General features: G+C 42.1%; 1 protein-coding gene across 1 annotated transcript in view; it reads right to left on the bottom strand.

Moving 5' to 3' along the window:
• Positions 1-25,841, bottom strand: part of kmt2ca (lysine (K)-specific methyltransferase 2Ca) — a 254,614-nt gene that overhangs the window by 31,441 nt on the left and 197,332 nt on the right. Inside the window, 9 exon segments of the mRNA XM_037537221.1 lie at positions 445-582; positions 2,843-2,890; positions 3,209-3,307; positions 7,276-7,474; positions 10,350-10,474; positions 11,481-11,600; positions 18,517-18,645; positions 23,619-23,831; positions 24,980-25,057. Coding sequence (XP_037393118.1) covers positions 445-582; positions 2,843-2,890; positions 3,209-3,307; positions 7,276-7,474; positions 10,350-10,474; positions 11,481-11,600; positions 18,517-18,645; positions 23,619-23,831; positions 24,980-25,057 — 1,149 coding nt within the window.

Genomic DNA, 25,841 nt, shown 5'->3' with positions numbered 1-25,841 from the left:
GCCAGAATTGTGCAAAACCGAAGCATAAATTAAAGTCCCATCTGTAGCATCAGTTTTTAAAATGAGCAAAAAAACTAAACAAAAAACAAAAAAAAAACACAAATTGCAACGTCAAGAAAGTGTAACTAAAAGTAATGGAATTCACTGCACTGAATGCCCAACTGTACTATGTTGTTATGGATGCAAGATTACACACTGTAATAGTTTTACGAAGTTTATGTTAACTGTTTTTACCTATAATCAATAATAAAAGTGGTTTTTATCATTAACTTCTAGTTTGTTTCATTACATAGTGGTTTTGGTTTTTGGCTCAGTGTGTCCTGAACTTCACTAATTTAGGCCAAGAATGTCGAAATTAAGATTATTTTTACTTGGACCATCATTGATTCCAAACTGTTCTCTTTTTTAATAATTAGTTAAGGTTGCTAAGGCCCGAGTCCTCACCATCAGTCACCATCTTGTCCAGTTCAGGGCTCAAAATCACATCCAGAGGTTCTTCCTGTAGCTGCCGAGGACCCCGGGCAGAGGCAGGATGAGGGGTTCCTGACGGGTCGTCAGGGATGGCCCCAATGTCCAAACCAGCTGGGGGCAAGAAAGGCCATTTAGTGCTCATTAGTTTTATACTAAGACAAGGGCATCTAGTAAAAAAACAAACAAAAAAACAAAGCCCATCTAATAAAAGATCATGTGGAAAAAAATCCCTGAGCTATCAAATGAGACAGACTAAAATCAGTGTTGACAAGCAATTTATTTTCTATTGAGTCTGAGAGCTCAGAAAAAAAATAACCAGAGAGGGAGAGGAGAGTGAGGGCCGATCCTTCATCCTTCATGTCATGGTAAAATAATCTTTCTACATGCTTATGTTTCTTCCACCTCTCCCTCTCCTCCCCTTAACTCAATTTTCCAAGAATAACAGGAACCCAATTTGTGTTGCCTGTCCAACCAAGTGTGAAAAAAACTGCACCGCACCAAAAATAGCCGTTCTTTCATCATCTTGTATCCTGCCATATTAGAATAGATGAGGGCTTAATCAATAAAAAATACAGTAGGCGACTGCAATGATTAATCATAATAAATGCTGTCATCAACATCAAAAGGCCAGAGATTGCGCTCAGGAAATCTTGGCAAAACTATTATATACAGTTAGTGGAAAAACAAGAAGGCCTTAAAGGGGTGGGGGATGGCCACACAACCAGCAGCAAAGTCAGAGACCACCCTTTGGTTAATTTCATTTCCAGTCACGATGGCCATTAAGTTCTTCATTTATCAATGTCAGAATAAAACTGAACAAAATAATAAATTGTATTAATGAAAAATGATTTTTCCAACATCTACCAAAACTACGCAAAAGCCACAAACACCAAGTGTCATTTCCAGTCTATCGGTATTTAATCTGTCCACCTTAGTGTCACATTAACTCTTCCACTCTTCCAACCTTAAAACCAACCAGGAACAGCTGCATCATCCCAACAAAAGCCGTTCCCAAAGGAGTCACTGACATGATGTTCCTTATCAAACATACATAAGCACCTACCCTAACTCGCCTAAGCTGCCTTCAGATTTCTCTCATGTGCATCTACAATGACTTAAAGACACACTTGTGAGGAGATTAGATATAAGAATCTATCTTCATAAGGAAGGAGTGAGACTTCAAAAACCTGGGCCATCAGATAAACAGCACTTAAAGCTTTCATCTCTGAGAGAGAGGAGAAGATCAAGCTGCTTCAGATCTGAAAACATCCACAGGTGTTTCTGTCCATCCTTCCACTGTGAGAAGACCACTCAGCGCTGTGGGTCTGAAAGGATGTGTAGCTGATCAAGAAGAACCTCACTGAGAAAAGGAGACGGACACATCAGACAAAGAAGCTGGACGATGGACTGACCACCCCAGAGTCCAGACCTCACCACTGAATGGGTTTGATTACTTCAGAAAATCATCAACCAGCTTCTCAGACTGAACTTTGGAGGCGTGTCTGCAGATTTACTTGAGAAACTGAAAGAGAGTCTCCTGAAAAGAGTGGAAGCTGGAATGAAGGCAAAGAGTGAACACAGTAAATACTTTAAAGCTGATATCATATTCAATGGTTGAGGCTTGTGTGCAATTCTTTGCTAAATGGTTTCTACTTTTTTCCCCTTACACTGAAAATTTAACTATTTGTTCTTAATGGCTGTTTTGAGTGGAAATTAAATAAATAAATGAAAGGGTGGTCTCTGACCTTTGCACAATACTGTACTGTTACATTTTTTAAGAAAAGAAAAATTGCACAACTGTCTCTCAAGGCTAGGACACTGGTCTTGCATGGCCCTCTGCGACTTTTCTATTTGCACAATAAGGACATTACTCCAACTAGGAGAGTGTCCTTGCTAGCAAAAGGTACTTTAAATTGTGTGAAATTAAACTTGCACTTTAACTTGACCTTTTTTCTTCCCTTCTGCTGAGGTTACCGGCTGGGAAACCGAAGAAATTAATTATGAAACTGCCCCTTGGTCCGTCTACGCTTACCACTTACCACATCTCCCTAAAACACTCAGAGGTGTCAAGGGGAGGTGCTGTCAAACCCAACATCACTCTAAGGCAGTTTAGTTCAACTTGGCTTCAAACTCGGCATAGAGGAGCATGCAATGCACGAGTAGTTAGTTAAATCAAAAGGACAGAAGTCAGGAGACACAAGAAGAGCGTGAATGCACGCGTGTAAATGTGCATATACGGAAGGGACGGATTAAGGAAGAACAGAGACATGCATAGATGAAGAGTAAGAGAGAGAGAAACGTTGGGGGCCCGCCAGAGCGAGAGAAGGGGACAGCTCTACTCCTACAGCCACAACTGCCACTGAGCGCTTACCGAACGGAGAGGGGGAGCTGTCCACCTGGAAAGGGCATAAATCAAGACCTACAAGAACCCAAACCAGATAAAAACCAAAGCATTACAAATCAAAAACCTAAAGTAAAGCATCGCAAAGCAAAAACAAACAACAAATGTTTAAAAAGAAGATGCGCAGCATGCAGAAACTAATGCAACAATGCAGCAAAAATATGCAATAAAATGTGTGAACAGTGTGAGAGGAAAAGGTAAAACCCATAAAAAGGATGACACGAGGATGGTGCTGACCTTTCCAGCAGGGGAATGTGTTAGCTAGAGGATTTGCAGAAAGGGGACAGAGTTGGGAGACTTTTAGCTGGAGACTAAACTCTGGGATGGGGGTTCTACCTGAATCTGGGCCTGGCTTGACCAGGTCATCCGACAGCATTCCCAGGAGATCATCGTCTGACTGCAGAACCAGCTCGGTTAAAGGGTCCTCTGCACTGGCTGGAGATTGAGAACATAGGGGTTTCTGAGCCTATTAGCATCTTAGTAGCTTGATTAAAAAATAATAATAATAATAAAATCGACCACTGAACTGGAAGAACTCGTAAATAAGTACCAGACCAAAAAACTGGACAAGTAAAAATAAGGCATATAATTAAAGTAAATAAACTTAAAGGCTGATCCCAATATAGTAACACATTGGTGGTAGTCGCATTAAAATAGCTTCAAAGAGGAAAAAACAAAAATCAAAATTCAAAACTTTGGCAATATAAGTAAAGCAGAGCTGTCAATGTTAATACAATTACTAATGCCACCACATTTACCCTGTTTGACCCTTCTAACCATCCACTGCAGTGCAGGCTGAAGCCCAGCTGCAGCACAGTGTATGCTGCTAAGACAGAATCCATGACTGTAGCTCTCTTGTTCAAATAAAGCTTTTAAATGGCTTTTAAAGGGAAACCTTCAGCACCTGGACAGCGCTCACGGGAGACCTATGGATAAACTGAAGCATTTAAACAAATGCTAATCTAGCACAATGTGTTGTAATGCACTGTCCACATTGTATTTCTGTATTGTGTCTCTTTCGTTCTAGGTATCAGCACTGACTCGTGTTTCTGGCAGTGTCCTAGCTCGTCTGAACTGAACCTATTTGTACTCGTTAGGCCAGGGGTTGGCAACCCAAATGTTAAGAAGAGCCATTTTGTCCTTTCAATAAAAATCAAACAACCTTGGGAACCACATTTTATGTTTCCTTTTTTACCATCTTGGCTGTAAATATGTCTCAGAATGTGCTGATGTACTACTAATACACTAGTAATAATGAACTACAAATATAATATAAACGAAAACACAGACGTACTTTGCTCTGCTTTAAACTTCAGCTCAGCTCTTGGTGCTTTTCCTGCATCTCCAGCAGGAAACTTTACCAAAAGTGGAACGGTTTCTTGTAAAATCTCTCAATATTTGATTTTTTTTCAGCTTCTCATTCGCCAACCAGGGAAATTCTAACAAGAAGCTGGTGAATGAGAATGAATGAGAATTTTCCCGTTCCACCTTAAATGCTACAGCAAAACAAGAAGCTGACGAAAGAGAAGCTGACTTTAGTGTTTGAAAGCTTCTCGTTGCAGATTAAATGCATCAGGAAACCAGCTGGAGTGAGTATAAATGCAAATAAGTCCATTTGTCTCCAAATTATTGATGTTTGTCTTAAATCTCTCTCTTTGCCTTTTCATAGCTACCAGCTAGGTGAGACTTGTCTGTGTTGCAATGATGTCCTGCAGCCTGCGTGCTGACCTTCAGGGTTAAAGGGTGAATCAGCAGTTACTCATGAACTCCAGATTTTAAGTCCATTTACTGTTAAACTGTGTTGAACAATGAGCAGAGCTTTATTTTACCGTAAAGGAGGATTATTTTATTTTTACCTACAAATCTAAATCTCCTGTGGAGCCGCAACAGGGCAGTAAAAGAGTCGCATGTTGCCGACCCACAAGTTAGGATATATTCTCAGACTGGACAACAAAGCACTTTTGTTGATCGCTTTATAAAAGTATCTGCTAAATATCGTAAATGTAAATTCAGCTAATGAATAAGCAGCATATTAAGAAAAAGAGGAACGCTCCCGTTTCCCTCGACAGCCTTCACTCTAACAAGAATCCATGAGAGGGATGAACAAGAGTGAGTTGGAACTATTGACTATCTTTATGATTTATATTGATTTATTAATACAATGATTTAGTCACTCATTGGTTGGAACGTGCAGCAACTGCTGCTCTCACTGAGAGTCGCTGATAAAACCAGAATCTGCGTTTACTCTGTAGAAATCACACGAGTTTCAAGTTCAGGTTAATGTAAGCTGAGTTGAACTTGTTACTGAGTTCTGTTATTTCAGAGTTCTAAAAACAGAGCAAACTAAAGGCACTGCTTATTAAAAGAATAAATCTTTCTTCAGGGTCAAATTTTAGCAAATAAGACCAATGCGATCAAGATTAACTTCATAAAATATAGTGATTACTTGTGATGAATTATTTTAATCGTTTGACAGCCCTAAAATAATGAAATAAATAACTGTGAATAAAACAAACATTCTCAGAAAGGCTTCAACACAACTGTGGCTGAGAAATCGCTGCTTCAAGGGGTTAAACTGAAAGACAATCTGCAGCGTATACACACTGAGTTTAGTTAAAGGATAGCTTCAACCCTTTTGTGTCTATGGGAAAAGAAAATCTCCAAGGACAAACAAGTGGCCCTGAAAGCCTGCAAATGGCTTAGTGATTGCTCCCCCAAAGAACGCCAGCAAGGCCTCAAAACCCAGCCCTTTGATTGCTGGGCTTCTATCCTCTCAGAGCAGCCAGACGGGGAATTCAGGAAAGAGGACAAGAGCTGGTAAATTGGGTTTTAAGTGCAGTTCAGGCACAGCTAGCGCCGAGGGCTTGGACATGAGGGCCGGGCTGTGGATCTGGTTTTAAATGAGGGATGACAGAACTGAGGATGAGGAGACAGAGTGGAGAATGAGGTGGCTGAAACGAGCCTCTTCTCCCTTCAAGAGTGTACTTGTAGGGATCAAAGTGGACAAAAACCCATATGGTCCAAAGTTCAGATTGGTAATGTGCATTTTTTACCCTCTCCCCTGGTAAAAATAAATAAATAAATGCAAATGAACAAAAACAAGCCCCTCAGTCAGTCTGCCGGAGCCCCACAGTAGGACAAGATAGTGTTGTGGCTTTATGCTATGCTATGCGAGACTGTGAAGAGAGATATGAACTGATAAAGTGCATTATCCCTCCCTGCAGACTTCACTGGAACCCACAGCAGTAAGATGTGACCTGACACGGCAGCACTTTGGGGAAAGGCTGCACTCTTTCCCAAACAATGGAGAGCAATTCACATTGAATGCACAGGCCTCTATAAACACTCCTGAGTGACACCACACATGACTGAAAGTTTACCACAGAGAAGAGAGAGAACGACAGAGAAAAAGAAAGCGAGAAAGAAGAGACAGAGAGGGTGCAAGAGAGGGAAGAAAGATATGGGGGAGAAATAGAGAAACAGAGAATAAGGCCCAATCCTATTTCACCCCTCGCCCCTACCACTTAGCGCTTTCATGTCTAGGGGTAGGGTGTCCCGATTTCTGTTGAGATAGAGAGGTAGGGCGAGGTGTTAGGGCTGCATGGCTCACCAAACAGAGGTTTTTCAAAGACACCCCAAACAGAGAGTTATGAGGGAGAAGAAAAAAGAAAAAGAAAAAGAAAAAAGAAAAACCAGCAAGGTGGTTGCATGAGCGACCAAAGACGCCAAAAATGTGAGCATTGTCTCCATTAAAAACGACAATCATCATGTTATCTTAGTTTAATGTTGTTTCAACATATTACGGTGCTGTCCGAACTTCCCGTTCCACCTTAAATGGTGCAGCAGTTCTGACTCCTAATATGCCAGAACGTTACTGCTGCTCCATTTAAGGTGGAACGGCACAAAGTGAACAAGAAGCTGGTGAATGTCTGTCTTCAGCTTCATATCACTGAAGAATTAGGGGTGGGCGATAAACAGCTGTGCCTCTTTTGAAGGCGTATGATGCCCTAAATGTAACTAAAGCTTCTTGTAAGTCGCTCTGGATAAGAGCGTCTGCTAAACGCTGTAAATGTAAATGTAAAATGTAAAGTCCAGCAGTGAGGAGCTGAACTTTCCCCTCCTCTGCTGTCACTGCAGACGGGCAAGGTCGCCTACTGAGCAGCGCAGGTAGCTGTTAATGAAGTGATGCTCTTTTTATTTGAGGAGAATTTCAACCGCTACCCTTTGTAACTCTGTTCCAAGGGGTTAGGGTGACACTTGAAAACAAATAGTAGGAGTAAAAATGAGAAATGGGACTGGGCCCCAAGACAGAAAAGAGAAATGTAAAGAAGTCTGAACAAGTGTGAGAAACTGAGCGAGAGACTCATAACGAGAGATGATGGCGAATATGTAAGTGAACATACGCAGTGTCCCAGCTTTGCTGATGGGCGTGGCTGCAGCGCTGAGCAGAGGGTCAGCGGAGGGGTCGAGGAAGCTGCTGTTGGCGGTGCTGGTGGTGCTGTGGAGCTTGCTGTGAGCTGGCTCGTCCTCTGCTGGCCCCACCACCATCGCCTGCCTGCTCTGCTTACTCTTATCCAGCAGCTCCTTCCCAAAGAACGCCTCCTGCATCACAAACACACAAGCAGCACATCCAGATTTCAGAGTTCTCAACACAGAGCATCTCCATATACATACAAAGCACGCCAGACAACAGTAGAATACGCTAGTCGACAATTAAAAAAAAATAAAATAAAATAAAAAAAAAATTAAAAATCTGTAAAAATAATTAGCGACACCACACTCAGCAAAACATATCAAGTGACACCTTACTTTTCATTTATTTCAGTCAAATTATGTCACTATATTGGCTGATATTATTGCTTGTTTCAAGCATATTTCTTACAAGCTGCCAGTGAGATAATTTAACATTAAACCACTTAATAAATAAATAAATAACTAAATAAATAACTGAGATACAAGTTAAATAATCTCATACTAAGCTTCAATCACAAAAGTGTAAATATCAGACATGTCACTGCTGTTGAAACAAAACCTTGTATCTCCAAAATGTTAACTTTACAGTAGAAGGCAAAAACACGGCACCAATGGAACCAGACATCTTACCAGCTCATTTTGGGTCATTTCTTATGGCTCACTTGTCATAAAAGTTAAACACAACATGCAGATGCAAAGTTTAGTTCCGGCAGCAGCAAAATTGACTACTGATCTAAATAATTTCACTTGCCAAGATGTAGATGCGCCGTAAATTTCACATTTATTAAATTATTTGTCATGTTGTGTAATATTCTGCATATTGCACAGTACAGCATTCACTCAGCCTCACCGAGTTTCACAGGACCTGTCATTTTTCTGTTTATCCATCAATGTTTTCTCACTACGATACCGAGCGTACACTGCAAATACATGATACAACCATTGGGAGCTATGATACAGAAATCCTGACTCCAGGCCTAGGCACAGATGAAGAGGCTAATAAACACAGAAGAGGGCAGAATATACAGCTACTGTCTAAATTACCTCTGAAAAAGACCCTTTCCATTGCCAAAGAGAAACATAGCAGGCCTAGCCAACAGAGCGAGCCCAGTTACAGTTAACTCCCCATGGGTAAGAAAGGGCCCACAACTGCCATCACTCCCAAGGACACACTTACACCATCTACACAATGCCGGCCTTGCGTCGTTTAAGAGTGCACACGAGTCTACACGCCAACACTTACGTAGCAAGTGTGCAAACACGCCTCAAAACAAACCTTCAAACATGAAACACGAACATGCGAACGTTAGCTTTGCATGTGCTTCCTGGTTAAGTAACTTTGTAGCACTTCACCATATCTAACAGCTCCAAACTATCAATCTGACTACTCCCCGCTGCGCTAAAACATTAAAAGCCTAATGCGCTGGGATTTAAATTATTGATTAAAGTCATGTCTCTGGTGAGGACCTTTAAGTTTAATTTGATGCTTGCAGAACAAGAAAAGCCCAAAGTGACAGCTGGTGCACTTAATGCATGGCTGGCTCGCCAACGCGGAGCATGAGGATCCTTTCGAATGCAGCAGTGCGGAGTCCCTGCACAGGCTGCACAAGCTCATTCGCCACCACAGACGTGTTCGCACTGACGAGCGCAAATCTGCTCACGTTAATGCCAAGCCAAAGACCGTCTCCGCAGGGACACCTTGTAGTTTTATGACGGCAGTGATAAATAGCTCAGGCTTATATGTAAAGGTCTAGTAGTTTCGGAGACACAAAATGACATTAGTTCTGGACGGTATTCCAGTCATTGTGGTTGTTACCCATTTAACCTCTCAAGATGCTGGGTTATTATTCAGTTATTAATCAACTGACTACCATGAAAGCACCGAAGCCATTAAGTCGTAGGACACTTTGGTCTAAAGCCTAGGCTACAGCCAAGATAGGCTGCATTTCTCCGCCGCTACCTCATAGAAGGCCGTTCCCAAGTGAAGGACCCTTCATATCTTTTCTGGTGAAGTCACCATGCAGCCTCGTTAGGACTGTTCAATTTATATGACCAGCAGGTTACTGAGGAGTAGTCTTCATAGGACAGTCCTACCGAGGACCCGCCCTGCCTCGGCTGCAGCCTAGATAAAATTGGACCATTATCTGTCTCGTACCAGAGTAATATCTCTACTTTGTATTCAGACTTATTGTCCATTTTCTCAGGTACACTTCCCATATAGGTGCACTTTATATATGGGTGGGAACATAGTCGTGGGCTGGAGGTTAGAGAACCAGCCCTGTGACCGGAAGGTTGCCGGTTAGACCCCCTCGGCTTACAGTCCATGACTGAAGTGTCCTTGAGCAAGGCACCTAACCCCCAATTGCTCCTCAGGCGCCGTGGCTAAGGCTGCCCACCACTCCGGGCAAGTGTGCTCACTGCCCCCTGGTGTGTGTGGGTGTTTCACTGCACCGATGGGATAAATGCGGAGGTCTAATCCCACAGTTGGCTGATGGTTCTGAATTAAATTCAACTTTGCACTTTCCAGAAACTGACCAGTGATGCAGGACTAGAGGATGACTGACAAATTGAGCTACTGTCTAAATTGACATCTACAAAGTGGACCAACAAGGTAGGTGTGTCTAATAATACCTGCACTCAGTGGGGTAAAAGGGGCCTAACAAATTATGCAGAGAATCAGATGAACAGCAAATTGAGATTGTAGAACATACACAGAATATATACAGAATACTTGGTAAGCAAACAGGATCAAATGAACTGTGCACAAACAAGGTAGGTGTATGTAGGTGTAGGGGCTGAAATGAGGGCTCAAAAAGCCATAAGGTTTAAAATGTCCCTTGTCCAGAATTAGGCTTGATTTGTGTACAAGAGAAAAATCTAAGATGCAGCATTGTTTAGTCTGTTGCCATAATCTAGCATTGTTTCTTTACATATGCAAACACCAAAAGGCCTTTTGATTATCCTGCTCTGGAACTGTACAACTGAAGCTCGTATGCTGGCGTACCTGGAGATATGATGGAAAGGCCTCTTCTAGTTTTGTTTTCTTTTTCCTGTATCTCTTCTTGACCTTCTCCAAGGGTTCGGTCACAGGGGGCGTCTCATCTACAGGGGTGTCAGGTTCATTCCAGCCTGAGCAACAAGAGTCAAAGTGTGAGCCAAAGGGGAAAAACTGAACAATTTGTACAATACAGACAGACTAATAAACTGAAATGTATGTATGAATCAGGATTTGGCCACCATATGATAGGACAGACACGAAAAGCCAGCTTTTCCAGATACATATAAAAACAAGTCCTAGAATAAAATAAGACTGAAAAGAATCCTACTAGCGGATGGGATCACAAACCACAAATCGGAATTCTCTCTGTAGACACCTGCTCGTCCAAAGCTTCATCTAAAAGCTTTGAGAGATTTTAGAAGATTTTAGGAGATATGCTCCAGAGTGTCCAGCGCTACTGGCAATGTAATTGAATCCCTGTGTCAACAACTCATGCACTTGAAGTAGCCTAGTTCACTATTTAGAAGGGGCTGTACATGGAGAGTCTATATTTATAACCAATTTTAATCTAGAATAGTGGGTCTAAGGCCCTGTACTGGAACCTCATTCACTAACCAGCAATGGTTTACATTGTGTGTACATTTCATGACGACGGGACCAAAAGAAACAGCCCAAAAGGTCTGGTTTCACTGACTTACATTAAAAGTAGGTTTTTTTCTTTCACCTGTAAAGTTGCCAATTTGGAGATATGAGGTTTTCTTCCGACAACAACGATATATTTGTCTGGTTTTGGATAACAGCATGTCATACAGTGTCTTAGACCGCATGAGCAAGTTTATTAGAGATTGTTTAACAATGTGATGAGCTTTAAGGCAAATGTGATGATTTAGGTATGCACTTCGCATGTTAATCAGCAGGGTAGAGGCTTCCACTACATATTAGCTACATTAGCCTCGTAGCTCCAGTCCTAAACTAACGAAGCAAACTTCAGACAACAAAAGTCTTGGTGACCAACTGTGTTTGGAGCTCGACTTATCGCCGAATTATTGCTTTACCTCATGCGATGATTATCATGGGTTGATCTAGCAGTGTCACTGCAGGAAAGTACTAGAACCACTCGAACTTGTTGAACCCTACCTTCCTCTTTCCCCATGGGGTTCTCTGTAAGCGACCCATTGGAGTCCTTCCTGATCAGGGACCGCTTAGCTTTGCCTTGCCCGGTCTTGCTCCTCTGGCGAACCATAAACCCACCAATACCTGGGGAGAAGAAAAGGGTGGGACCCAAAACATTTCCAATATAAGTCAATAAGCAGTTGCAAGTAGGAATTCCAAAGTGGGTGATGGATGCGGTCAGGGATTAATAATGCGGGACACTGACAGTGAAATCCTGGCATTAATCTCCATTATTCAGGATGACACATGAGCTGCAGGCCAGTGGCTGGGTGATTCATCTTGGATCTTTGCAATACTCTCCACTCCAGGGACCATTTCAGGTGAGCCTATTTCGGGCAAGCAAGATCGGCACAGTCTGTCCCGCACCTCCCCCAACCCTTCCTGACTCTTAAGTACTCGTACAAAATGTCCCCTGGATGCAGAGAGACATTCTAGCTGATTTATGGATGGGGAAATGAAGATATAGCTGCTGTATGTCCAAAATATCCATAAGATAATATATAGGGAATTAAGTGTGGCAAGGTAAAGCAACTCTGGGACTATATACAGCATTTGGCAGAATTCATCAAACGAAATTGGCCTGCGATGGATTTGTCCTTCGGTTGTTCTCTCTCTGATGCAGATGAAGGACAGAAATGAAAAAACCCTGATGAAAAATGTGTAAAGCACCAAGCTGCCATCATTGACACAACCATTAGCTTCAGTCCATCATATCTATGACTGTACACCAGTGAATACTCACTGCTACTCAATACTCAGTTCCACATACTGCTAGCCACATTAGCCTTTTTGGTCAGACTACATCTTTCCAGACACGTACGAACCACTGCAGTCCCTATACAGAGAGCAACTTGTGCCGCTTTTGTAATCGATTCAACGCAAACGTCTCAGAACCAGGATCGTCAAACTTTTCAAGAGTTTAAAGTTCTAACCTCACAAGCCAAATACAGTCTACAGATCCAAAAACACAGAAGTCTGATCCCATGATGGAACTGTACAGCTACTTTGGACGGTTTACCAGAGGTTTGCATTGTGGCTCACTAGTGGTCTTCATCTTGTGGGGAAAATCCTGAGGCCAAGCAAGCGTATTAATTACTTTTTTGCACATATCTGGTGTGTACAACAATTTTTTTCTCCATAACTGAAGCGCTCTGCTTTTATCCACCACTGTGCTCGTGCATGAACAAGTGATTAGGCCCATCACGATTCCAAAAATATCAACTGCCATGTAAATAAATGAGATTAACAAATGAACTACTTTTTGATCACTGTATGCTACTATTAAGGTACAGTCTAGAGCGGCCAAACTGCCCTCTAAAGGCATCATTAACAAACATCAAATAAACAAACATCACTCACTGCTGCCCTCTAAAGGCGTCATTAACAAACATCAAATAAACAAACATCACTCACCACCGCCCTCTAAAGGCGTCATTAACAAACATCAAATAAACAAACATCACTCACCGCCGCCCTCTAAAGGCGTCATTAACAAACATCAAATAAACAAACATCACTCACCGCCGCCCTCTAAAGGCGTCATTAACAAACATCAAATAAACAAACATCACTCACCGCCGCCCTCTAAAGGCGTCATTAACAAACATCAAATAAACAAACATCACTCACCGCCGCCCTCTAAAGGCGTCATTAACAAACATCAAATAAACAAACGTCTCTCACCGCCGCCCTCTAAAGGCGTCATTAACAAACATCAAATAAACAAACATCGCTCACCGCCGCCCTCTAAAGACGTCATTAACAAACATCAGATAAACAAACGTCACTCACCGCCGCCCTCTAAAGGCGTCATTAACAAACATCAGATAAACAAACGTCTCTCACCACCGCCCTCTAAAGGCGTCATTAACATCAAATAAACAAACGTCTCTCACCGCCGCCCTCTAAAGGCATCATTAACAAACATCAAATAAACAAACATCACTCACCGCCGCCCTCTAAAGGCGTCATTAACAAACATCAAATAAACAAACATCACTCACCGCCGCCCTCTAAAGGCGTCATTAACAAACATCAAATAAACAAACGTCTCTCACCGCCGCCCTCTAAAGGCGTCATTAACAAACATCAAATAAACAAACATCGCTCACCGCCGCCCTCTAAAGACGTCATTAACAAACATCAGATAAACAAACGTCACTCACCGCCGCCCTCTAAAGGCGTCATTAACAAACATCAGATAAACAAACGTCTCTCACCACCGCCCTCTAAAGGCGTCATTAACAATCATCAAATAAACAAACATCACTCACCGCCGCCCTCTAAAGGCGTCATTAACAAACATCAGATAAACAAACATCACTCACCGCCGCCCTCTAAAGGCGTCATTAACAAACATCAAATAAACAAACGTCGCTCACCGCCGCCCTCTAAAGGCGTCATTAACAAACATCAAATAAACAAACGTCGCTCACCGCCGCCCTCTAAAGGCGTCATTAACAAACATCAAATAAACAAACATCACTCACCGCCGCCCTCTAAAGGCGTCATTAACAAACATCAAATAAACAAACATCTCTCACCGCCGCCCTCTAAAGGCGTCATTAACAAACATCAAATAAACAAACATCTCTCACCGCCGCCCTCTAAAGGCGTCATTAACAAACATCAAATAAACAAACATCACTCACCGCCGCCCTCTAAAGACGTCATTAACAAACATCAAATAAACAAACATCTCTCACCGCCGCCCTCTAAAGGCGTCATTAACAAACATCAAATAAACAAACATCACTCACCGCCGCCCTCTAAAGGCGTCATTAACAAACATCAAATAAACAAACGTCACTCACCGCCGCCCTCTAAAGGCGTCATTAACAAACATCAGATAAACAAACGTCTCTCACCGCCGCCCTCTAAAGACGTCATCAACAAACATCAAATAAACAAACATCACTCACCGCCGCCCTCTAAAGGCGTCATTAACAAACATCAAATAAACAAACATCACTCACCGCCGCCCTCTAAAGGCGTCATTAACAAACATCAAATAAACAAACATCACTCACCGCCGCCCTCTAAAGGCGTCATTAACAAACATCAAATAAACAAACATCACTCACCGCCGCCCTCTAAAGGCGTCATTAACAAACATCAAATAAACAAACGTCTGTCACCGCCGCCCTCTAAAGACGTCATTAACAAACATCAGATAAACAAACGTCTGTCACCGCCGCCCTCTAAAGACGTCATTAACAAACATCAGATAAACAAACGTCTGTCACCGCCGCCCTCTAAAGACGTCATTAACAAACATCAAATAAACAAACATCACTCACCGCCGCCCTCTAAAGGCGTCATTAACAAACATCAAATAAACAAACGTCACTCACCGCCGCCCTCTAAAGACGTCATTAACAAACATCAGATAAACAAACGTCTGTCACCGCCGCCCTCTAAAGGCGTCATTAACAAACATCAAATAAACAAACATCACTCACCACCGCCCTCTAAAGGCGTCATTAACAAACATCAAATAAACAAACATCACTCACCGCCGCCCTCTAAAGACGTCATTAACAAACATCAAATAAATAAACATCACTCACCGCCGCCCTCTAAAGACGTCATTAACAAACATCAAATAAACAAACATCACTCACCGCCGCCCTCTAAAGGCGTCATTAACAAACATCAAATAAACAAACATCACTCACCGCCGCCCTCTAAAGACGTCATTAACAAACATCAGATAAACAAACATCACTCACCGCCGCCCTCTAAAGGCGTCATTAACAAACATCAGATAAACAAACATCACTCACCGCCGCCCTCTAAAGACGTCATTAACAAACATCAAATAAACAAACATCACTCACCGCCGCCCTCTAAATACGTCATTAACAAACATCAGATAAACAAACATCACTCACCGCCGCCCTCTAAAGGCGTCATTAACAAACATCAGATAAACAAACATCACTCACCGCCGCCCTCTAAAGGCGTCATTAACAAACATCAAATAAACAAACATCACTCACCACCGCCCTCTAAAGGCGTCATTAACAAACATCAAATAAACAAACATCACTCACCGCCGCCCTCTAAAGGCGTCATTAACAAACATCAAATAAACAAACATCACTCACCGCCGCCCTCTAAAGGCGTCATTAACAAACATCAAATAAACAAACATCACTCACCGCCGCCCTCTAAAGGCGTCATTAACAAACATCAAATAAACAAACATCACTCACCGCCGCCCTCTAAAGGCGTCATTAACAAACATCAAATAAACAAACATCACTCACCGCCGCCCTCTAAAGGCGTCATTAACAAACATCAAATAAACAAACATCACTCACCGCCGCCCTCTAAAGGCGTCATTAATGAACACCAAAAACAAACCTCACTCACCGCCGCCCTCTAAAGGCGTCATTAACAAACATCAAATAAACAAACGTCACTCACCACCGCCCTCTAAAGGCGTCATTAACAAACATCAAATAAACAAACATCACTCACCGCCGCCCTCTAAAGGCGTCATTAACAAACATCAAATAAACAAACATCACTCACCGCCGCCCTCTAAAGGCGTCATTAACAAACATCAGATAAACAAACATCACTCACCGCCGCCCTCTAAAGGCGTCATTAATGAACACCAAAAACAAACCTCACTCACCGCCGCCCTCTAAACCCATGACGACTCTCCATAAATGTGTGTTATGCTTGCTTTTACTTAGATGTATCTACCTCAACCCAACTGATCAAAACACACCAAATTCATAGCCTGTTTGTTGTGATGTAAACATGACCTTGAGACCCATGTGTTGAAAATAACGAGTCAGCTTAAACCATTTTGATGGGGGTATTATGTAATAAAGGTGACAGGCCTACCTGATATTGCCAAGTTCTCAATGAAGCAAACAGTGTGACGCATCTCATCTTCTGGCTACGTACCCAGCTGATTTTTTTCTAATTCTAACACCTGATAAAATCCTGCTTTACCGCCATTTCTTCAGTCATTTGTAAAAACAAAGTCCAGATATAAAGTCCACAGCGAGAATCAACTGTAGACCTTTTGTTTGATCTCTTGTGCACGAATGAAAAAAACAACAGCACACAGCTACTCAAGAAACTGAGAAACCTACCATCTGATCACATCTGATCAAGGGGTGTGCAATATTTTCAGGTTCAACAGCAGTTTTTGATTCTGAGTCAGAATTTTTTGTTTCATTTGTGCTAAAAAAGAAAACAAAAGCAAACGAGCTGTGAGCAACACAAAAATAAATAGGATGTAGCGAGAAGCTCAGTTTTGGCCACTGTCTGGCTTCCACGAATGGCGGGAACATAAGAGAACACTGGGAGTGCACTTATATTTTAACGCACTGTTTTGAATATGAACTGTAATCATTCCAGCTGTAATAAAAAAACGGAGAAAGGCTGAGGTTCCTGCACGGTTCTTCTGATATGAAGTCACTCAGCCTGTGAGTCTGCAGTTTAATGTCACAGCCACTGTTTCACTCCAAATCCAATCAAACCAACATGATTATTTTAGTCTACACTTCACATCAAGTAGGGCATTGTGATGACGGCGCACTGTGGATGACAACTTTGCAGAAGACCCTAAAAAGACCACTAAAAATTCCTCCGAAAACTCGAAGTCACGTTTCTGAATGTAAAATTTGGAAGTAGGAGGTCTGTGTGGCAGAAAATAACAGCAGAAACCGCACTGCATCTCATTTTGGAAACAATTTAAGTCCACGCACGATAACAGGGATCCCTCTGGGGAAGGAAAAATTAGCACTGCAATTTTAGCCAGAACTGCTCGTCAGCGGAAGATAAGGCTTGCACGGTAAACCCACAAAATTCAGCCTCAACTGAAGAGACTCGCCACGTTTAGAGAGCTCGTATCGAACTAAAGGTATTTCCAAAAACGAAACGGGCAAAAAAAGTAGAGAGATTACTTTTTCTAGGCTCAGAGCAAATGTTCCTTTCAGCAGCCGTCCTCAGCTAGGAGCTCTAAAGAGCAGAGCACTGTGGGATGCTATTTAGGGTCCGGAGTGTGCAGCCGTACTATTTCACACTCCAGCGGAGCTGTCCTTTCTGATAAGTGCACCTCTCTTTACTTCCCTTCATCTTTCCGTCTCTATTTCCCTTCCTCTTTGCATTTCTCCCTCTTTCTCTCTACTTCCTTTCCTCTCTCCATTTCTCCATCTCTCTCTGTCACCTTCCCTCCGTTCTCTCCATTCCTGTCTCTACTTCCGTCCTCCCTCAATTCCTCAACCCTTTCTCCTCTTCCCTTTCCCTGACTTCTTTCTTTTTCCCATTTCCCTCTCTCTCTCTCTCTCTCTATACCAAGTCTATCTTTAACCCTCTTTCCTTTCATCTTTTATCCCTCTCTCCTTTTCCTGGCCTCTCGTCACCCTTCTTTTTATTATCCCCCTCTCTTTCTCTACACCATCCTTCTTTCCCAGTGTATCTTTGTCTTTTCCCCTTTTAAATTTTCCTGTCCTCTCTTCATCTGTTTCCTCCCTCTCCATCATTCTTTTTCTTCAATTACACCACTTTCCCCATCATTCTGACTTCACATCTTCCTCTCTCTCTCCATCTTTCCTTTTCCTGCCTTCTCTGCATCTTTGTTTCCTTCATTTTCTCTTTTTCCCCCCCATCTTTGTCTTTTTAGCTTTCTCTTTCTCCCTGTACCCCATCGTTCTTTCTCTCCCACTTTTCCATCACTCTCTCCATCTTTGTATCCTTCATTTTTCTTCTCTAGCCCATCTTTGTCTGTTTATCTTTCTTTCTCCCTGTACCCCATTTTTTTCTTTCTCTCTCTCTCCATCTTTCTTTTCTCTCTCCTCCTCTTTACTGCTCTCTTCCCTCCATCTTTTTCCATCAATCCGTGCCCCTGTATCTTAACCACATTTCTTCCCTAACTCCTGTTCTCTCCTCTCTTTCTTTTCTGGGGGGCGTGTGTGTGTGTGTGTGTGTGTGTGTGTGTGTGTGTGTGTGTGTGTGTGTGTGTGTGTGTGTGTACCCGGTCTGTAGGGTTTCCTCTTCCTCTTTTTCATGCCGTCGGCGCTCTCGGCTCCCTTCAGCTCTTCATCGTTGGGCTCTCGCTCGGGGCTCGAGTCAGACTTCACGTCACAGTCCATCAGATCCCCCTCTGAAACACAGCCACACACAAAGCAATGAGGACATACTTTACACATTAATACACATAAGAAATGCGTACATTTGTTTTTTTTGCACAACAATTATTTATATTTATATATTTATATAATTAAGAACCACAGTTACTCTGAGCTCCATCAGAGTTCAGCCTCACTCAGTGGTTTAGCTCCACCAAGCCAGGCCCTCCGAGCGCTCTATGACTACTGTGCAAAAGAGAGCACCCTTCATCTATTCAATTCTTAGCCATAACAAATAAAAGTTATTTATTTTTCAGGACATTTCTGAGGAAATCTGATATAAGACAATCCACATGCATAAGGAAAGAGAAAGTCAAAGAAAACTGAGTGGAAAAAAAAACAGGGGTTTCCAAAACTGGAGTACAAAGCACGATTAAAAGAAAATGGGACTTCTAACGATTGTGCAAGACCTGGCAGACCACCAAAACTGTCCTTATCAGATGAACAGGACAAGTTTTCATCTCGACGAGAGGAGAAAATCAAAGAAGCTGCTGGTGTTCTCAAAACAATGGGCTGACCACCCCAGAGCTCAGACCTGAGCATCACTAAATGTGATCACATTATTTGGATGGTGAGAAGCTGAAAATGTTAAACCAACTTCTATGTCTGAACTTTGGAGGTGTGTAAAAACATGCCTGCAGACTTATTTAAAATGTGATGAAGGGTGAACAAAGTGAATCCAGAACAAATGAGCAAATTTAGAAATATATGCTTTCTGCTTTTGTTCTGATACGGATAAATCAGTAACTTGTACTTAATGGCCATTTTGACTTAAAACTTAATAGATGAAGGGTGGTCTCTGATTTTTGCACACCCAACACTTTACTGCTATTACAAAATAACATTCAGAACACTGTCTGCATACAAATGTATTAAAAATGTAATTGTTAAAATATTATGATAATTTAGTAAAGTAATAAAAGATTAGTTATTATCATAATAACAATAATAAATATTCAGATTTCCAATTCAGGCGAAAACCTGCTCTTTATTCTAAGGGAGACACTATGATGAATTTGAAGCTGCTGTTTTACGCAAATAAAACCTTCAGGTTTTTCTTATTTGAGTAAAAATGAAGCACTGTGTAAACAGTTCCAAAAGAAGGAGTCACAGCCAAACTTCTGACAGTGGGAGTTTGAGGGTTAATCTCCTCATTGCCCCTGTCTGCTCTGTTACAGCTGCCGCCTGATAGATGGGCTGGTCATTAATTCGTTTAGATCAGGCTGGCCTCTCATCACCGCAACGCTGAGGCAGGTACAATTTGCTGACTGCTGTTTTCAAAGCCTTTCTTCACTCTCCAAGTCAAATTCATTACTTGGCCAGACCCCAACTCCCACCCCTTCAACCTCTCCACCTCACTCTCACTCAATTCCTTCTCCTTCCTTCTACTATCCTTGGCCTCCTTTCAAACAAGCCTGTTCCACTGTGTAATAACGCCATGAAATTGTTTTCACTATTTCAGTGCATCTTTCGCTCTTCCTTCACTTCATTTAAACATCCCTCTCTGCTGATTAGAGCGCAGAATGGGCCGAGCATCTAAAAATGCCTCCCTGCCATCAACAGCGAGCCAGAAACTAGACTGTAGTACCACGAAAGTGGCTTACAATCACGGTTAAAACAAGCTGCTTAAAACACCCCTGCCTTGATTATGATATTTGAACAGAGCCAAAATCCACTTCTTCCAAAATAAAACCTCAAAAGGTTATTTCATTAGATTGCATAAGTGCCAGGAGCACTTGGAGAGCGCAGAAAAATACTGTACGGCACACTGATCTTCACATCAATGGAAGCCGCGTTTCAATATTCCTCAGAGCCGAGGAGCCAAAGCAGATGAAACAATCCAAGCAAACGCACTGCTTCCCACTGCTGTGCTGCTTGTTTTAATGCGTCATACATCGGACATACAAATGTCCCTATAGCGCCTATACGTAACGTTTCAACATGCATTATACGTATGTCAGTAGTTAGACTGCAAAACTGAAATGAACCTAAATGACAGAAAAACGCTGAACATCTTGTTCTATTAACTTGCATTAAAAATAAAAGTCCTTTTTCACGTAAAACATTGATTATGTATTATACATGCACACACACACACACACACACACACACGAACACGTATAATAATGAAATTTACATACAACAGGTATTTTAAAATTGTTTTATATATATATTTATATAAATGAGAGAGAGAGAGAGACAGAGAGAGAGAGAGAGAGACAGAGTGAGAGAGAGAGAGAGAGAGAGACAGAGTGAGAGAGAGAGAGAGAGAGAGACAGAGAGAGAGAGAGAGAGACAGAGTGAGAGAGAGAGAGAGACAGAGAGAGAGAGACAGAGAGAGAGAGACAGAGAGAGAGAGAGAGAGAGAGAGAGAGAGACAGAGACAGAGTGAGAGAGAGAGAGAGAGAGAGAGAGAGACAGAGAGAGAGAGAGAGAGAGACAGAGTGAGAGAGAGAGAGAGAGAGAGAGACAGAGTGAGAGAGAGAGAGAGAGAGAGAGACAGAGAGAGAGAGAGACAGAGAGAGAGAGAGACAGAGAGAGAGAGAGAGAGACAGAGAGAAAGAGAGAGAGGGACGGGAGAGAGAGACATAGAGAGAGAGAGAGAGAGAGAGAGAGAGGGAGGGAGACAGAGTGAGAGAGAGAGAGAGAGAGACAGAGTGAGAGAGAGAGAGAGAGAGAGAGAGAGAGAGAGAGAGAGAGACACAGAGTGAGAGAGAGAGAGAGAGAGAGAGAGAGGGAGGGAGACAGAGTGAGAGAGAGAGAGAGAGAGAGAGAGAGAGAGAGAGAGAGAGAGAGAGAGAGAGAGAGAGAGAGAGAGAGAGAGTGAGTGTGTGTGTGTGTGTGGCACGTATTTATTATTACATATACAAATACTCCTAAATTTCCTTCGGGATCAATAAAGTATCTTTCTATCTATATACACATCACTATACAGTGGTGTGAAAAAGTGTTTGCCCCCTTCCTGATTTCTTATTCTTTTGCATGTTTGTCAATTAAATGTTTCTGATCACCAAACAAATTTACATATTAGGCAAAGATAACACAAGTAAACACAAAATGCAGTTTGTTAATGAAGGTCTTTAATATTAAGGGAAAAAGAAATCCAAACCTACAGGGGCCTGTGTAACTGGTTGGGCCACCCTTAGCAGCAACAACCGCAATCAAGCGTTTGTGATAACTGGCGCTGAGTCTTTTACAGCGCTGTGGAGGAATTCTGGCCCACTCTTCTGGGTAGGATTGTAATTCAGCCACATTGGAGGGTTTTCGAGCATGAACCGCCTTTTTAAGTTCAGGCCACAGCATCTCAGTCAGATTCAGATCAGGACTTTTGACTAGGCCTCTCAAAAGTCTTAATTTTGTTTTTCTTAAGCCACTCAGAGGTGGACTTGCTGGTGTGTTTTGGATCATTGTCCTGCTGCAGAACCCAAGTGTGCTTCAGTTTGAGGTCACGAACAGATAGCCGGACATTCTCCTTAAGGGATTTTGGAAGAGAGCAGAATTCATGGTTCCATTTACCACAGGAAGTCTTCCAGGTCCTGAAGCAGCAAAACAGCCCGAGACCATCACACTACCACCACCATATTTCACTGTTGGTATGATGTTCTTTTTCTGAAATGCTGTGTTACTTCTACGCCAGATGTTATGGGACATACACCTTTCAAAAAGGTCAACTTTCGTCTCATCAGTCCACAGAGTATTCTCCCAAAAGTCTTGGGCATCACCAAGATGTTTTCTGGCAAAACTGAGACGAGCCTTTATGTTCTTTTTGCTCAGCAGTGGTTTTCGTCTTGGAACTCTGCCATGCAGGCCATTTTTGGCAAGTCTCTTTCTTATGGTGGAGTCATGAACACCGACCTTATTTGAGGCAAGTGAGGCCTGCAGTTCTTTGGATGTTGTGGGATCTTTTGTGACCTCTTGGATGAGCCATCGCTGCACTCTCGGGGTAATTTTGGTGGGCCGGACACTCCTGGGAAGGTTCACCACTGTTCCATGTTTTCGCCATTTGTGGATAATGGCTCTCACTGTGGTTTGCTGGAGTCTCAAAGCTTTAGAGACGGCTTTATAACCTTTTCCAGACTGATAGATCTCAATTACTTTGTTTCACATTTGTTCCTGAATTTATTTGGATCGCAGCATGATGTCTAGCTTTTGAGGATCTTTTGGTCTACTTCACTTTGTCAGGCAAGTCCTAATTAAGTGATTTCTTGATTGAGAACAGGTGGGGCAGTAAAAATGTCCTGACCTGAATCTGACTGAGATGCTGTGGCCTGACCTTAAAAAGGCGGTTCATGCTCGGAAACCCTCCAATGTGACTGAGTTACAACAATCCTACCCAGAAGAGTGGGCCAGAATTCCTCCACAGCGCTGTAAAAGACTCATCGCCTGTTATCACAAACGCTTGATTGCGGTTGTTGCTGCTAAGGGTGGCCCAACCAGTTATTAGGTTTAGGGGGCAATCACTTTTTCACACAGGGCCCTGTAGGTTTGGATTTCTTTTTCCCTTAATATTAAAGACCTTCATTAACAAACTGCATTTTGTGTTTACTTGTGTTATCTTTGCCTAATATGTAAATTTGTTTGGTGATCTGAAACATTTAATTGACAAACATGCAAAAGAATAAGAAATCAGGAAGGGGGCAAACACTTTTTCACACCACTGTACATACACATGTATATTTGCGCTCAGTGATTTCAAATTGTGATCAAATGATATCATCCAAAACGGAGATTTTGCCCCGACAGCAACAAAATGTATAAGCATTTACATGTATGTAACATTGTTAAGTAACCCAAAAAAAAAAAAGTGTTGCACTTTTGTTTTAAAAAAAATGAAAAAAATGAATCTTTTGTAAAAAGCACTTAACACAGTCAGGATCTCCTACAGGTTAGACCCGCTTTTCTCTGATTTTACCACAAGTCAGGACACACACACACAGCGAGAGCGTACCTCTGCTGTCCTCCAGGTCCCCCTCACGGGACAATTCAGACTGTGGATCTGGCGGAGTCTGCAGCACTGCCACGCTGTTTTGGTTGATTATTTTGAGTTTGAGTTTGGGTTTGGGGCGCCGGCGCCGGACTGAGGGTACAGACAGACTCTGCAGCTGGCACAGACCGGATTCAGTCAGACACACACCGTCCTGAGTGTACGTCTTCTGAAAGTCTGAGAGGAAAAAGACACATTACAAAACACTCATGTTCCCGAATCAAACAAGGCCTTTCTGATCAACCGGCAGGTCTCTCAGTGGTAAACCACTAGTGACTAGCAAATCTGTGACTGGGTGAGGAAGACACCATGGGAAACTGACCATTTACCCAGAAGTCTCTTCCTACGGAAGCACTAAAATATTCCTTAGCCAACAAAGATACTATACATAGTGGGGAGTCTAACAAAGCTGTGAAATTGGAGAAAACATCTCTTAAATACGTGTCAAAAACCCTCATCCTCTACAGCACAAAACTGTTTTTTGATCATATTGTGTATGTAATATCAAGAACATGGCCAAAGGGTATGTGGAAAAGTATAGTAATCTCTCAACCCACAAGGCTGAGCTTTTGTTGCCTCCATTCACAATGACACTTACAGTTGACTAGGGCAGACCCAGCAGGGCAGAAACTTAAACTGACTTCTGGCGAAGGTGGCATGTTTAAAGTCACTGAGCTCTTCAGTACCATCTATTCTACCACCAGTGTTTGTCTATGGAGATTGCATGGCTATGTGCTTGATTTTATACACCCGTTAGCAAAAAGTGTGGCTGCAACACAAACTCAACGATTAGAAGGTGTGTCCATATACTTTTGGCCATTTCAATTCTATTTAGACTTAAAAAAAAACACAGTACTATGTAATCATTTTGAAATAATCACAATATAACAATAAACACAAATGAGCAATACATCGGAACCTAATCAATCCTTCATTAAATTAAATCAGGTCTGCTACGGATGTTTTTATCAAGCCCATTAAAGAGCAATTATAAACCAAGAACCAAACGTTCTCCTAAACAAGATATCATTTTCAAAATAAGAAAATATCTTTTACTGTATTTAATTCGATCTGTATTTACTCTGTTATGCAGTGTTTTCACTAGGAGAATCACACTTCCTTTCAAAATAAATAGTCCCTGACGTCCTAATACTTCTGCTCAGTACTGTGTATTGTAATAAGATTTTGTTGCTCAGCATTACAGGAAGCGATGACCATGCAAACAAAAGCAATGTTATGTTCACCACAGGCTTTCCATCATCAGTGCTAGTACACAATCACAAAGAATTCTGGCTGCATTATAACAAACGTAACAGCCTATTTACCATATTCCTTGATTTTAGACACGATCTGCGCCACCATCGGGGGTTCGCTGGTGTCCATGAGCTTAACACCAGTGCCAGCTGGGCCAGAACACAGAGCACAAAAAAGAAAAAAAGGCACAATGATCAGGATCATCATTACACCTTCACATAATCATTTGTTCTGTCATTTATTTATGGGCACACAGTATTTTGGCTCCATCACACACGGATAATATTAGCCACCACTTCATGTGAGTGAACAGGTTGCAACTTGATTCGAAATTCAGGCCATCTGCTTTTTTAATAAAGCAGATTTGGCTCAGGCTGAGTTTCATTGACCAAAATGCTGGAGCGGCCTTCTGTTACTTGAATGCAACAGCAATCCATCAGCAATGGGCTTGTGTTCAGTTTTGTGGATTACATCTGAAAGAGGAAAGCCAAAGCCAACACCTGGAGATCTGGCCTCGTCCAGAGTTCTTGTTCCAACACACCTGACTCGAGCATTATGGTGTCCCAACAGAACATGATTAGCTGGATTTGGGTCTGAGGCGTGTTTTAAAGCAGGGTTTCTTATCCTTTGTTCACACAGCAGGTAAAAGTGGCCGAAAACGAACAGCGAAACACACAAAATTTGATATTTCCATTCAAATTTGAGACTTTTTCATACGTGGGACTGAAATTCGATCCATATCCAATCTGCAGCGATGCGACTTACATCAATCCAACTCGACATGTGGAGTAATTCTGCGCTGCTTAGACCTCATTAACATTTGATATTTCTGTACCTAAAAAATTAGAAGACGCTTATCGCACCCGCTCCATGTACGGAAAAAAAAAAAAGGATGAACGCAGCCATAGGGGAACGAGGCTGCGGCGCAAAACA

Source organism: Pygocentrus nattereri, chromosome 3 (assembly GCF_015220715.1).
Source record: "Pygocentrus nattereri isolate fPygNat1 chromosome 3, fPygNat1.pri, whole genome shotgun sequence".
NCBI classification, from domain to species: domain Eukaryota; kingdom Metazoa; phylum Chordata; class Actinopteri; order Characiformes; family Serrasalmidae; genus Pygocentrus; species Pygocentrus nattereri.
Note: the sequence above shows the minus strand (reverse complement) of the source record. Positions and strands in the feature narration are given on the sequence as shown.